This window comes from Ailuropoda melanoleuca, chromosome 1, assembly GCF_002007445.2.
Source record: "Ailuropoda melanoleuca isolate Jingjing chromosome 1, ASM200744v2, whole genome shotgun sequence".
NCBI classification, from domain to species: domain Eukaryota; kingdom Metazoa; phylum Chordata; class Mammalia; order Carnivora; family Ursidae; genus Ailuropoda; species Ailuropoda melanoleuca.
In genome coordinates, this window is record NC_048218.1 from 109,268,183 (window position 1) to 109,283,537 (window position 15,355).

Below are 15,355 nucleotides of genomic sequence, written 5' to 3' on the forward strand. Positions count from 1 at the left end.
AGCAAACCCCAACAGGGAAGCCTAAAAAGATCCACACTAAGACGCATCATGATTAAAGCTCTGAAAACCAGGGGCGCCTGGGTGGCTCAGTCGGTTAGGTGTCCGACTCCTGACTTCAGCTACAGTCATGATCTGAGTCGTGAGATTGAGCCCAGAGTCAGCCTCCCTGCTGGGTATGGAGCCTGCTTAAGATTCTCTCTCTCTCCCCTCTGCCCCTTCCCCTCCTAAAAAAAACCCCAAAACAAAAAAAAACAAAAACAAACTTCTGAAAACTGAAGACAACGAAGAAAAACATCTTAAAAACAGCTGCACAGAATTGCCATATTTCTAGCAGAAGAGCACCGTTCAAATGATGGCAGGTTTGTCACCTGCAGCCATGGTGGCCAGACGTGAGTAGCCTAGTCTACGACCATCCCACCCTGAACACGCCCATTCTCATCCAATCTCGGAAGCTAGGCAGGGTCAGGCCTGCTTACCTGGATGGGAGAAGTGAGTAGCCCAACATTCCTTAAGTGTTGAAAGAAAGGAATTGTCAATCACACACTCCACAGCCAGTGAAAGTATCCCTTGGGAGCGCAGGGAAATAAAGATATTCCCAGACGAAGGCTATCAGACCTATCTTTAGAGAATGGCTGAGGGAAGATCCCCAGACAAATCTTCTTTGGGGGAAGAATGATCAAAAGGTGAAATTCAGGGCAGACATAATAGACAACTTCATGAGTTTCTGTAATCCTACCCAATGACTGAAGTTCTCACACCATCTGATGTGGCTCCACAATAGAGAACAAAGACACCTACAGAACTGAAGACAACCAGACTTCAAAATTTTGGAGGATAAAAGGACATGAACAGAAGTAAGGTTTCTACATTCACTCAAAGTGATGGCAGTCATATGTGTATATGGAGATGGCTACAGTATCTCCCCCAAAACTATACAAGGCGATATACTAAAAACATCACCGATAAATCAGAAGGGAATTGTAAAAAAGGCTCAAGAAGTCCGCAGGCAGGCAAGGAAAATGAAACAGGAATGAGATGCAAAGAGAACAAACAGGAAGCAAATAATAAAGCGGCAGAATAAAGCCTAACATAGCAATAATTACTTTAAATGTATATGGTCTGAATATACCAATCAAAAGACAGGTTGGCAGAATGGATAAAAACATGACCTAACTATGTGCTGCCTCAGAGGGACTCACTTCACAAAAAGGCTGAAGGTAAAAGTCTGGGAAAAGATACATCATGTAAACATGAATCACAAATATTATTTATGTTAATATAGCAGGAGTGGCCGTGTTACGCTGAGCTAAAGTCGATGTCAGAGCAAAGAAAACTACCTGGGGCACAGAAGAACGTTACGTAAGGATAAAATGACCAACCTACCCAATAGGTAAAACAGTCCTAAATATGTGTGCACCAAACAACACAGCTTCTGAATCCATGAAGCAAAACTGGGACAGCGGAAAGGAGAAGCTGACAAATCCACAGTTAAAGTTGGGGACTTTCAGCAACTGATAATACTACAAAATCAAGAATGGACCACGATATAGCAGAACTGAACACCACCACCATCAATCATCAGGATTGAATTAATGTTTATGGAACACTCTCTTCACCCAACAGCAGAACACACATGCTTCTTAAGTGCCCACCGACACTCACTGACATAGACCGTACCCTGGGTCCTAAAACAAACCTCAACAAATTTAAAAGAATTGAAATCACACAGGGAATAATGGAACGAAAGTGGAAACCAATTAGAGAAAGACAGAAAAATCTCCAAACACTTGCTTGGAAATTTAACAACGCGTTTCTGAAAGAGGAAATCTCAAAGAAAGTTAAGATATATAGAACTGAAGGAAGAAAAGAAATCAGAAGTTGCTGGATGCAACTAAAGCAGTGTCAAGAGGGAAATTTATAGCATTATGTTTACATCAGAAAAGAACCCCGTAATCAATTATTAAGTTCCCACCTCAAGAAACTAGAAAAAGAGCAAAACGAGCCCAAAGAAAGAAGACACAAAAGATACCAGAAATCAGTAAAATAGAAAACAGAAACTATAGAGAAAAATAATGACATGAAAAGCTAATTCTTAAAAAAAAAAAAAAACAACCCAATAGAATTAATAAGCCTCTACCAAGATTGACAAAGACAGAAAGAGAGAAGACGCAAATCATCAGTGTTAGGAATGGACTGATAATGACAGATCCTGAAACCATTAAAAGGAGAATAAGAAGGTGGTGTGAGCACTTTCACCCTCAGAAATTGGACAACTTAGGGGCGCCTGGGTGGCTCAGTCATTAAGCATCTGCCTTCGGCTCAGGGCGGGATCCTGGCGTTCTGGGATTGAGCCCCCATATCAGGCTCCTCCGCTGGAAGCCTGCTTCTTACTCTCCCATTCCCCCTGCTGTATTCTGTCTCTCGCTGGCTGTCTCTATCTCTGTCAAATAAATAAATAAAATCTTAAAAAAAAAAAGAGATTGGACAACTTAGAAGAAACAGATGAATTTCTTAAAAATCACAAACCACCAAAACTCAGACCAAATAGACAACCTAAACAGTCCTATAACCACTTACAAAACTGAACACACACAAGAAAACCATAAATCTCTCATGAACTTCTACACATAAACAGAATCCTCAATAAACTATTAGCAAATTGAATCCAACAGCATATAGATCAAATGCGATTTATTCCAAGTATGCAGGCAAGTTCAATATTCAAAAATCAATCATTGTAACACACCATATTAACAGGCTTTAAAGAGAAAAAAAATGACATTATCATATAACCTTATGCAGCAGAAAAAAACATTTGACAAAATTTACAACCCATTCATGAAAAGACTCTCAGCACACTAGGAACAAAAATGAATTTCTTCAACCTCATAAAGAGCTTCTACCAACATTCTAAAGCTAACATCTTATTGGTGAAAAACCGGATGTTTTTCTAAGTTCCAGTATGAGGCAAGGAAGTTTGCACTCACCACCCTTAGCCAGCATAGACTCTATAATAAGGAAGTAAAAAGGTACCCAGATTGGAGATAAATAAATAGAACTATCTTTATTTGTAGATGACATGATTGACTACAATGAAAACAGAATCCCAAGGGATCTACAAAAAACTCCTATAACTCAATAAATGAAGTTAGTAAGGTCACAGGATATAAGATCAACAAAAGTCAATTTCATTTATATGTAGTAACAACAAACAAGAGAAAACCAAAATTAAAGATGCAATACCACTTACAATTGGCCCAAAGAACACAAAATGCTTAAGTATAAATCTAACAAAATGTGTACAGAGTTTACATGAGCAGAGTTACACAATGCTCGTGAAAGAGATGAAAGATCTAAATGCTTGGAAAAGGCATACCATGTTCATGGATTGGAAGACTTAACATGGCAAAGACATTGGTTCCTCCCAAACTGATCCATAGGTTTGAAGCAATTCTTACCAAAAGCCCAGTGAGATGTTTTTTAGACACGGGGGGTGGGGGGAGATAACATCCATGGTGTCACAGCTGACCACATAGCTCCAGGAATGAAGACAGGATGGTGCTGGTGGGGGGCAGACACATAGATCCACAGACAGAGATGAAAATCCAGAAGCAGATCCACAAAAATGTATCCAATTAATTTATGACAAAGGAGCAAAAACAATTCAGTGGAGGAAAGATAGTCTTTTCAAAATATGGTGCTGGAGTGATTGGTCGATCATAGGCCAACCTAACCCTAAACTTCACTCTTTACACAAAAATTAACTCAAAATGGATCATGGACTTAAGTGAAAACACAAACTATAAGACTGAGAAAAAAGAAATAGGAGATATCTTTGAGATCTACATAAAGATTTTTTTTAGACTTTTGGAGACACTAAAAAGCATAATTCATAAAAAAGTTTAAGAAGTTGGACCTCATGACATTAAACGTTTTGCTCTGAGAAAGAGGAAGTTAAACGGACAAGACTAATTACAGACTGCAATAAACTATTTGCAAATCACACATCTGACAAGGGACTTTTATCCAGAATATATTTTAAAGAGTTAAAACTTGACATTAGAACAATCAATCCAATTAGAAAATAGGCCAAGGATGGGACAGACATTTCACTGAGGAAGACATGCGTCTGGCAAAGGCCGTGATGAGGTTGCCTGGCTGGCCACGGGGGAAATGCAGGTCATACCCCAGCCAGGTGCTGGCACACATGGGTCAAAGGTCCCCAGTATCAGGGTCCTGCTGCTGATGGGGTCCTATCCACTCAGTGGCGGCTGACGGTCCCTGAGAGCAGAGCCCGAGATGGGACTCAGAGGGTGAGAGTCAGTGTCCACATGGCTTGTTCCTTCCGAGGCTCTGGGTGAGAATCCCTCTCCTCACCTTTTCCACATTCTAGAGGTGCCTACGCTCCTTGGCTCAAGGCGCTGTCCATCTTCAAAACCAGCCACGGCCCTGCACCTTGTGATTTAAAAACCCTTGAGATTACGTTGGGCCCATCCAGATGATCCAGAATATTATCTTAGGTCAAGGGATTCCTTCATTTCCATCTGTGACCTTAATCCCCTTGCACGGCCTATTCCAGGGTTCTGAGGATGAGGACGAGGACAGCTGCGGGGCTGTCAATCTCTGCCTGTCACAGCACCAAACGCGGGCGAGGACGCAGAGGAGCTGGATCTCTCCTCCATGGCCGGTGGGAACATGAAATGATGCAGCATCACTGGAAACCCGTTTGGCAGTTTCTTGTGAAGTTAAATGTGCATTTACATGCCCCAGCAACAGCACTCTTGGGCATTTATCCCAAAGAAAGGAGAACTTATGTTCACAGAAAAAGCCTACATCTGAACACTCATAGTGCTTTATTTGTAATGGACAAAGACTGGAGACCACCCAAGTGTCTTGGGATGGTGGGCGGCCTGTTCACATCCGGGGCCTGGCAGCCGGCAGGGACAAGGATCAGCCACCGACACGCACCGCAGCTCAAATGAACCTCCATGTACACGAGTTAAAACCCGATCTCACGACGACATAGACCGCGTAATCTGGGAGCACGGGGCTGCGGTGGGGGAGAACCGGTGAGGGTTTGCAGGGCGGAGGGACAGGGTCAATGCACCCGGGCTGACCCCATGGTTATGCGTCTCCACTGTGTCTCCACTGTGGCACAGTGTCCCGTGATAAAATCACACAGTGCTGCACCCACTCGGGGGCCCAGAGAAACGGACTCTGAATGAGTTCTGTGGGCTCTCCCAGTGTTTGTCCCCTGGCTTGCTGTTGTCCCGCAGCCACAGGGGGTACGGGGGGGTGGAGGGTGTCGGGCTGGCCAAAGGGGACGGGGACACTTCACAACTTCCTTGACTCTACAGCCGACCCCTGAACAACACGGGTTTGAATTGAGCAGGTCCATCTATATGTAAATGTTTTTTAAATAAATACAGCACGGAAGTGTAAATGTATTTTTTCTTCCTTATGATTTCCTTAACACTTTTTCTCTGGCTTCCTCTATTGTGAGAATAGAGCTCATACTACATAAAACACATAAAAAATGTATTCATCGACTGCTACGCTATCGATAAGGCTTGGGTCAACAGTCGGCTAGCGGTGGTGGGGTGAGGGGATCCCAAACTCTACAGCCCCGCCCCCCGCTTTGTTGGAGCATCAGCTGTATCTCAAAATCAGAACTTAGAAGCTGATCCCAGAAGCAGCCCTGGACCTGTTTGTTCAAGTGCAGAAGAACACTTGGGCTGTGTGTGGGGCTCCCTCCTGGTCTCCCCCCAGCTGGCCAGCGTGGACGCTGGGATCCTGCTTTTGTGAGGTGTTAGCCAGTAGCAGGGGGGTGAGGGTGGGCAGGGCTCCCCCACCGTTCTGGGCCCCCCTACACAGGCTCTGCTGGAGCCGCTCCCTCCCTTACCATCCCCATGGGGACCCCTCACCTGCCACACCCCCACCCACACCCCCCAGGCTCTCAGGACCCAACTTGACGGAGGGAGGCTCCGCTGGACTGAGCTGAGACCCGCCAGGGCCGCGGGGCAGGCAGCGGTCTGTCTGGACCGCAGTCCTGGGGCAGCTGGTGACCACCGGACAGGCTGGGCTGTGCCGGCTTGGGACGGGGCAAGATGGGGTCCAGGACAGAAACCACAGCCATCGGGGGCAATCCCTCCACAACCAGGACCCTCGTGCCCCCAAGGCCACAGCCCACCCCTGGAGTTGTTTTCGAGGCTGCTGTAACCGAAGGCTCAGGGACTTCACATGGATTTAGCCTTACTTCTGGAGGTGGCAAGTCTGACATCAAGGTGGGGGCACTCCCCTGCCTGCTCCACCTTCAAGGTGCATCGCACACCTCCCTGTTGTGGCCACATCCCCTTCTCTGACCCTGAGCCTCTGGCCCCTTAAGAGGCCGTTGGTGAGGACCCCTAGTCTGCAGTCCGTTACCACGTTCTGGGGAGCGGTTACGCGGCCTGGACCTCCCATAGACCCACTGCGGCCCGCAGCCCCGTCGTGGGAGCCGAGACGCAGGGCCCAGCCAGCTCTTCACTCTGGGGGGGTCCCTCCCTCCTCCCGGGTGGCTGGCTAGGACCAACGGCACCTAAAACGGAGCTCCAGCCTCTGTGGCCACAGAGTGGGACCTGCCACCAACGTGCCTCCTGTACCACAGCCAGCCCAGCCCCTCCCTCTGCCCGGACCTAAATCCCGGAGCCCTGTCTGCACGCGGCATTTGAGGCCCCTCCCCCTGGCCCCTGTGCCCCAAGCACATTCCTGCCCTTGGACCCTTCCTGAGCCATCCCCTCCGCCAGGGCGTCCGGCTCAGCCCCACTCGGGTCCAGGCTGGCTGGGGAGAGGCTGCCCCTCCAGAGGTGGGGCACAGGGGAGCCTGCGGTGAGCAGGGGCGTGGTGGGGCCGTGGGGGTCAGTTGCGCCCATCACACCCGCAGCCGCCCGGACCCCCCTCCCCACTCCCCCAGCACTGGCTGGTCCCCAAGTTTGCAAGAGAGCCCAGAAATCGCAACTTTGGTTAACATCTCGTTTTCAACGCCAGCAACAAATGAAAAGATACTTTCATAGGTACGGAGCTTCGCTCTGGGAAGATGAGACGGTTCTAGAGACGGATGGTGGTGGCACCTGCACCACGGGCATGGGCTCGATGCAGCGCCCGTGTCACAGTATCTTAAACGGTGTGGGCCTCCTGCAGCCGAGGCCACCAGGTCACCCCCTGCCTTGAGGTGGGGGAGGAAGGCAGCCCTGAGGAAGCAGGGAGGAAAACGAACCGCCTGTGAATGAGGCGGTGGTGGTGACAGCTGTCAGACACTCTGGGTCAGGAGGTCACGGCTGAGGAGGGTGGGGGCCAGGGGTCTGCAGGGCCTGGCTCCTGAGCCCCCTGGGTGGGATCACCTTACCGCCAAGGACATGGAGAAGCAGAAGGCCCTCTCCACACCTCCATGGTGCCCTCTGGCTTGGGGTGAGGCTGGGAAGCCCCTCAGGCGCGCCCAGCTCTCCAGGGGAGGTCTGTGGGGTCACAGCGCCCCCGGAGGGGTCAACAGGTGCTTCTGCAGGACCTGCCATCCCGCACGCCTGCGCGCTGGCCTGCACCTTCCCGCCAGCAAGGGCCGCTCCTCTCCAGCACGTCAGGAGCCGCTCCCCGGCACAGTCTTCAGGAACGTGGGGTCAAAGCCAAGGCCGGACCCTCACCTTCAACACCTGAGTTGGATGGACCTCTCCAGCCCCTTGTCCCAGCCCTGGGGTGCACAGGGCACTGGGGGCTCCACACGGCCTGCTGAATCCATCCCCAGTCCGATCACCAGCCCAGGTCACTCGGGTTCTGGCGACTGAGCCGCTTACCTCAGCTGTAAACACGGGGTGTGCACTGTCTCGTGACTGGCATCAGGGGCATTGACAATCCCCGCTGTGGCCGAGGAGGTATCCAGGATGCCCTTCGCGACCTCCGATGTGTCCGGAGCTCCAAAACCACCGCCTGCCTCCCCTTAACCAAGGGGGCTGACACACCCGTCTAACGGCAGAAGCAGCCCACCTGGCCCGTGGGGCAGTCCGGAGCTAGCCAGGTGTCCCCGACGGTGCCCGTGTCCCAAGGGAGTCTTTGCAGCAGCTGCCCCAGAGGGTGGAGTCAGGGGCCCCAGGAGGCAGGGCTGAGTCCCACCACTTCCCCCACCAGAGGTGGTCTCCAGCGGCGTGCCTCCAAACCCTACATCTGATGCCTTAGCCGGAGGATGGTCTGGACACAGACGCCCAAGCGCCTGGGGGGTTTAAGCGGGGAGGGGTCTGGAGCGCCATCTGGGTGAGCGAGGAGCCCACGGAGCTGTGCGGCAGGATATGAGACCTCTCCCCCGGCCCTATGGCTGCTTTCACAGGGGGCCTCAGGACGGTTCGCTCCTCCATGTCCCGGCCTCCTCTTCCCCGGGCAGCTCCACCAGCATCTCAAGCTGCAGCCTAGGGTCTCCTGTTCCGGGGCTCCTCTGTGGCCTGCTCAGCCCTGACAGCAGACAGATGGTCAGTAGGGCCGCGGCACCTTACCCCTCTCATGCCCGGGCTCCTGTTCCACGGCCCCTTCCTGGTGCCCATGAACCCAAATCCTCTGCGGGCCAGGCACACACTGGAGCGCTCCTTACTGCCCTGCTGCGGCCCACTAGGGGACACTCCTCGGTCCACGGGATGGTCCTGACCCCAGGCCCTGCAAGGTTACCACCTAGGCAGCTTCCCAACCACCCTGCCCTGCAAGGGGTGGGCTCGCATACCCTGTGGGAGGAACCTCCCCCAAACCTCCAGCTGCTCCATCGCTATACCCACACCAGGACCCCCTTGGGGAGGGACGTCTGGGCTGTTAGGGTTCAGTTGGCAAATGATGCCGGAAGCCCACCCCCCCCACCTGCAGAGCGTCTGCCAGTGCCAGGCCTGTGCCACATGGATGGCAGGGGCAGGGGAGCCCCACTGGGGCTGGAGGCAGGAGCCAGTGGGCACCGCAGGGCTTGGGGCAGGAGCCGGGTCCAGCTCAAGCCCCAGGGGCATCACTTCCTCTGTGGCCCTCACACAGTGTTTGGATCAAAATGTCCCCAAGGGTCCATTGGACTCCGGCAAAAAGGCGTAGAAGCAGCAGGATAGAGGAAGCAGGAGGCCTGGCCTGGTTTCCTTCTCCAAGGAAGACAGCCTCGGGCCAGCCCAGCGGGACACCACCGACCCGGGACAGCCATGCCAGGCTGCTGGGCTTGCTGTCCACAGCCGAGGCTTGACCCTGTCCCAAGTCTTAGAGGACCCAGACTCTCCCAGCATCAGCTACAGTGTCCACAAACCCGGTCGTGTCCCCCAACACTGTCCAGGCAGGCAGCAGGAGCCCAACCCCTCAAAGCAGGCGACAGGCAAGGGCTGTCACCGTCCGCAGCAGGGACGAGACGAGGTGGCGCCCAGCTCGGCACTCAGTGTTAGAAGGCAGGGCAAGGCAGCTCTAGGGCCCTGCACTCAAGATAACCTCTGAAGGCAGGCCAGTCGTGAAGAATCACAGCAAGTGAGACCACCACCAGGCTCGAGCAGACAGCTCAGTGGGGGGCAGAGCCTGAAATGACAGAATATTACCCCCCCACCCCTACCCTAAGCAGAGACAGGCACCAGCGGAAAACCCCGCCGTCCCAATCACGTCCACCTGAGCGCCACCCTGCTATGGAGCAGAGTCAGGTTGGGTGGCCTTGGGCCTGTCCCCAGACGGGCAGGCCCGGGCACACACGTCTGCATGGCAGCTGCCGTCTCCCAGAGGCATTTCCATACACAACATGGAGACTGTTCTCCCTCCCACATGCTTCAGGGCAAACTGTTAGAGATAGGGCCTCTGGTCCCTGGCAGGTTATCTCTGGTCCTGGACATCTGTGTGCGAATGCCACCATGCACCCTCCATTCATTCAAAAAGCGCCACCAGGCCCTCCCCACTGAGCACGGTCCCCAGGGACGGGGGTGCGGCAGACCCACTGTGCCTGGGAGGGTGCAGGCAGAGGCGGGAGCCCAGCACCACGGGGCCAGCGCCACTGCACAGGGTGCAAGGGGGTCCTCTGGCAGAAGCTTCGGGATCTTGTGCTCACCTTGGGTTTTCAGGGCCTGCTGGAAACCCACGTCAGCTCTGCAACCACAATCCTTTCCTCTTGATCAAAAGCTCTGATCTTCTGAAAACCACAGGTTAGAGACAGGCGTAGTTCAAAAGACATGGGAATCCCCCACTCTGGGGTTTGCTTTGTACATGAGCCAGGGACCTTGTGGTCTGAGTTCCGGAAACATGCGTGCACGCGCGCGCACACACACACACACACGTCTCCGCAGCAAATGACACACACAGATGCCAAAGTGCTTAAATACAGATTTATTGCAAACCGACACTGGAGAGGGACTTCGCAGGCGGGCACCCTGCTCTCCGCGGACCTCGGCTGACGGAGCTCAGTGGCCAATCTGCGGCGGCCGCGTCTAGAGAGAGAAAACACGCAGGCTGCACCGGCTCCAGGGCCCAGGCTGGCAGCGAGGGGCAGAGGATGCCCGTGAGGACAGCCCGCCATCAGCCATGTGGACCAGCGCCTCGGCCCGGCCTGCCACCCCCAGACGCTGGTAAGCCACTGTCACAGCAGGCGGGGCGAGCAGAAACGCAACACTGAAAATAGTATCGGGCAGAGGACGACAATGGACCAGAGTCCACAGCTCCCCAGTCTCTCAAGTAGCTGGGGTGCAGGAGCACGCCCCACCTTGTCACACCAGAAGACCCTCACGGCGTGGCCCAAGGGCCCGAGACCTGAACAGTTCTCACACGAGATGCTGGCGACGTAGGAAAGGCGTGCACATCCTGGGGGCCCCAAAGACGGGTCTCAGCAGCTCCATGACCAGCCTCAGTGCCAGCTACAGGGGACAGAGCTCTGCGCCCCCTTGACGATGCTCCCATACCAGCCACCTGGTGTCTGCATCTCCCTCGACGGCACCAGAGCCTCCCGAAGCTTCCCAGGGACTGGGTAGAAGATATTCAGGAAGCCCCACCATTTCTGGCCTCCGTGAGCCACAAATCTGCCCCCACACGACTGACGAGCCAGCTCCCACCTACTCAGGTGAAGGGGGCAGATTCTGGAGACCATCACCCAGAAAGGAATCCTTCTTAGCCCCAAGGGCAGAGCCACGAGGGGAGGTCCCAGGAGACCTGCCAGCAGACAGCCCGACAGGGCGGCGCAAGTCCTGGGTGCGGCTCAGGCCCCGGCCGCCAGCAGAGCAGGGGCAGAGCAGAGACAGGGGGAGGGGCTGCCGCGCTCTGGTCTCCTGAGGGCACCCGGTCGGCTCTTTGACGAGAACCGGGTCCCACGAGAAAACTTCGAGGACAGTTCCTGCTGCGCCTGTGGCCACTCGGGACTGTGTCCCCACATCCAGAAGCGGTGACCCGGACCCCACTTTCTGCTGCTCCTTGACGGGGATGAGCAGGCAGTGGACGCATACAAACGCCAAGCGAGACCACACGCGCATGTGCGCAGGGTGAGCTCAAGGCTAGGGATCCCCCCACCCCCCCGCACGTCAGCAGCTGGCCCAGCACCCACTCCCCGCCCCCAGCACGAGGAAAGCAAGCAGAGCGTGCGCATGGCAGCAAGAGGGGAGCGGGTGGCCAGCGTCCCGCTCGCCCCGTGCTGCTCCCAACAGTCTGGAGATGTAGGTAGGGCCGGGCGCCGCGGGTTCGCCCTTGAGAGAAAGGATGGCAAGGGCAAACCCGCCAGCGAGTCCCTGACAGGAGGGAGCCGGAGGCACGGCCGCCACCCCGCCTTCCGGCCGGCGGGCACTTCCTTTCCTCCGCGCATTAAAACTGCACAGCCCCCGGGGAGATGTTGAACATGGCCGGGTCGAATCGCTGGCCTCGGAAGGGGGAGCCTTCAGCATCCCACCCCTTCTTCAGCATCTCATGGACTTTCTACAAACAGAAAACAGACACAGAGGTTAACGAACAGCCCAGAGCAGGACTCACTCTCCTCCTCCACACGAGGACCTGCTGCCCCTCTCCCCCCGGGGCCCCTCTCCCCTGGCGTGAAGCCCAGCGGTGCAGCTGCGAGCGAGGCAAGACGCGCCCCTGAAAACCAACTCCAGCCAACACAGGCCCCCCATCCACCCTTCCTCTCCAACTCCTGCCGCCCCTTTTCCAAGCGCCCTCCCCGCCAGCCACTCTCTGGCCAGGAGCCCCATGTGAGCCCTGACCGCAAGCAAGGGGTGTGCACCAGGGCATCCAGGGCCGTCCAACTCCTCCTCCCTACACGGGCCCTGCCCCTCGGGAGCCACCAGCCAGTCCTGCTGACCCCCCACCCCACATTTCCTACTTCTCCTGGGGACCTGCTTCCCTCCAGTTCAAGCGGCCACAGCCCTGTGACCCTAACACCTCTGAGCTTCCCCAGATCGGGCTCCCCCAGCACCAGCTCCCGGCACAGTCCTCCTGCCTTCACGCTCCTGTGGTCCGAACCCGCTCCCCACACGGTGCTTCTCTCACAGCCACGTGCGATGATAGTCCACATTTGCATGCACGCCTCCCCAAATCCCTGCCGAGCCCGAAGGAGTCCTGGACAGCAGTGCTGGTGCACCTGGGCGAGGGGCACCCAGCCCCCGGCTCCTGTGTGTCTGCTCCAAGTGCCCAGAAAGCACCGCCTGGCCCAGCACTCACGTCCCCCAGGGCCGCACGCTGCCTCCCAGCACATGGCAAGTCCTTCCAGAGTCCCTTTCCGACTCAAGGCACAGAGGCCTATCCATCAGACTGAAGCATCTTCAAAGCTCTTCTCTGGATACGTCCCCATCAGCTGTCTGTCCCTGGGCCTGTCGGTGCGGGTCTCCTGCTCCCCATGTGGGCCTGGGTGCCTGGCCACTTCTAGGCGGCGGCCCTCGAGCCCTTCCTCAGGGCCCAAGTTCACACCCTTTCTTCTGGTGGCCACGGGCAGCTGTCCCATAACGGACCGAGGCAGCTACCCAACACCCACAAAGGTGAGGCCCCTGTCCCCAAACTCAGCTGCGACAGCCGAAGACACAGGCCACCTCGGCCCCTCCAGCCCTATAGGCCCAGGTGGTCAGGGTGCCCAACCGAGGGAAGGTTCAGAGACTTGGGGCAGGAGGACAGATGCAGGAACCAAGTCGGGATTCAGGCTCCGGCCCTGCTGCCCAAGCCACCAGGCCACCTCAACCACGAGCTGGCGCCAGCACCCGACGCTCCTCTCAGGGGCGCTGGTGGAGCCCATGACCCAGCCAGCCCTGCTCAACAGCCGTGCGGTCAGTGCTCCCTGAGCGACCCTCGCAGGAGCAAGGCTGTCTGCATGGGGGGTGTGAGGAAAGGGCAGCAGGAGGGACACTGGGAGGACCAGTGAGGACACCCCAGAATCCTGAATGGCATCGGGGGGCTCCTTGTTGACACAAGTAGAACAAACAACAAACCCCCTTCCCTGCAAGGCTTGACCTGGCCAGTGTCCATCACGCTGGGGAACCAAAATGAACGTGAGAAAGTGACCCTCTCTCCCCTCAACAGCCACTCTTGGGAACACTGAGCACAAGGAAGAATGAACATGCCTGGCGAATCCACATTCCTGCCCCCAGCATGTGCTGACGGTGCGGACACCCTCTGCCCACGCGGACCCCTCCTGTCCCCTCCACGCTGGCCACCCGACTTCTCCGGCCTCTGACGTTCCAAAGTGACTCGGAAGGATTCTTCCCGTGGGCCCTGCAGTAGGGCTGGGCCTGGCTCCCCACAACTCTGCTAAGAGTCCTCCGGGGGCTCAGGGGGAGGGGGCTGTCTGGGCACAAACCCCCCAAACACCTCCCCCCTGGAGGGCTGGGATCACGGGCAACGTCCCCGATGGTGACAGGGGACCAGGCCAGGGCCACCCAGGACCACCGGATAGCGTCCCCCACTGCCCCCGCCCAGCACGCCCTCTCACCAGCTCATGGCTCTGCGGCTTGCCCTGCAGCTTCTGGTGGTAGTCAAAGGTGAGCCTGTCCAGCACGGCGTGCTCCTCCTCGTCCACCGTGGCCATGGAGCGCTCCTTGTTGATCTTGTCAATGTCGATGTGCTCCTCGCCCTCCAGGACTGCGCTCCACCAGTACTCGCCCACCTTGTTCAGGCTCACCTGGGACATGCAGGCAGACAGTGCTCCATGTGGGGGCAGCTCTTGTCCCCACCCTCCAGGTTCTCTCAGGGGCCGAGGACCCGTGTGCATGAGCACCCCACACCTGCTCAGCAGCCGGGACCCCAGCCCGGCCCCCACCCCATCCTCCCTGCACCGCCGGGGATAGGGAGCCTCTGTCCCCATGCTTCTGCCCGACCTGGCCACCTCACCCACTACACACCTGAGGACCTCCCTTTGCCTCCAGCATGGCCCCCGGGGGTCAGGACAGCACACGGGTGGGGCCCACATGGCCCAACTCCTTGTGGCCAGTGGCAGGGCTCCTCAGGGGCCAAGAAAGGACAGGTGGGCGGCCCACTGTCCCTCACACTGTCCACTTAAGTGTCCAAAGGCACGAAACCCCCAGTCCCGCCCTGAAGGCCAGGAGGCAGGGCAGGCAGGACAAGCCTACAGCTGAAGCAACTCTCATTCAGAGCAGCCACCTGAGGAGAGGGGTTCCTGGCCAGAGGGCAACCGTGACACCACCGACCCGGAAACGGTCCCCACAAGTGACATCTGTGAGGACACCACGTGCCTGAGCCCCCCCACCAGGGGTCTGGCCCTGGCCACCACAGCAGGGCTCCATCCTGGTCCCAGAGAAGGACTCGGGGTGTTGGCACGGATACGGGGGAGGCTGCACGGTGAGAGGTGACCGGGTGACAGCATGGCATCAACATCCGCAGGACAAAAATAAGCCTGCCAACTATCCCCGTAGGCGCGGGGCGTGAAGACAGGAGGGCTGAGACCGCGGGCTCGGAGAGGAAGGATTTCTCCCTCCCAACACCATGGCTGACGTTTGGGATGGATTCGGTTTCCAGGTGCTCCATTCGGTGGCTTCTCACGGACTTTGCTCCCCAGTTTGTGTGCAGGGACCTGACCCAGCCCTCCGAGACCCCAACATTGAGAATGCGGCCCACCTTCGCCGAGGTGTAAATCTATGTTCTACTGCAACGAAAGCCTTCCAAGGGGGAGGGCGTTCCTGGGCCCGTTACTCCTGGAGAGTGCTCCGAGGCACGCACAGGCCGCTCTGCCTCTGGGGGACAGGAACCCTTCAGGCTCTTTGCACCTGTAATCCCCCCGTCATCACCCCTGACGGGAGCTCAGCACACACCCAGGAGTCAGCGCCTTGCACAATCGTGCAGGGCTAAAGGCAGAGCCACTCTGGGGCCATCAGCCCCCTCTCCCCACAAGGGCACAGCCGGGGACAGCCCCACACCGCCAGGG

The 15,355-nt window shown here is 56.2% G+C and overlaps 1 protein-coding gene across 1 annotated transcript in view; it reads right to left on the minus strand.

The window, feature by feature from the left end:
* Positions 1–10,323: 10,323 nt before the first annotated feature.
* NUDCD3 (NudC domain containing 3) overlaps positions 10,324–15,355 on the minus strand; it is a 58,277-nt gene continuing 53,245 nt past the window's right edge. Inside the window, exons 5-6 of the mRNA XM_034664956.1 lie at positions 13,907–14,095; positions 10,324–11,910 (exon numbers count right to left, since the gene is read on the minus strand). Of these exons, the coding sequence (XP_034520847.1) occupies positions 11,800–11,910; positions 13,907–14,095 (300 nt within the window). The 3' untranslated portion in view covers positions 10,324–11,799. The remainder of the gene's footprint in view (positions 11,911–13,906; positions 14,096–15,355) is intronic.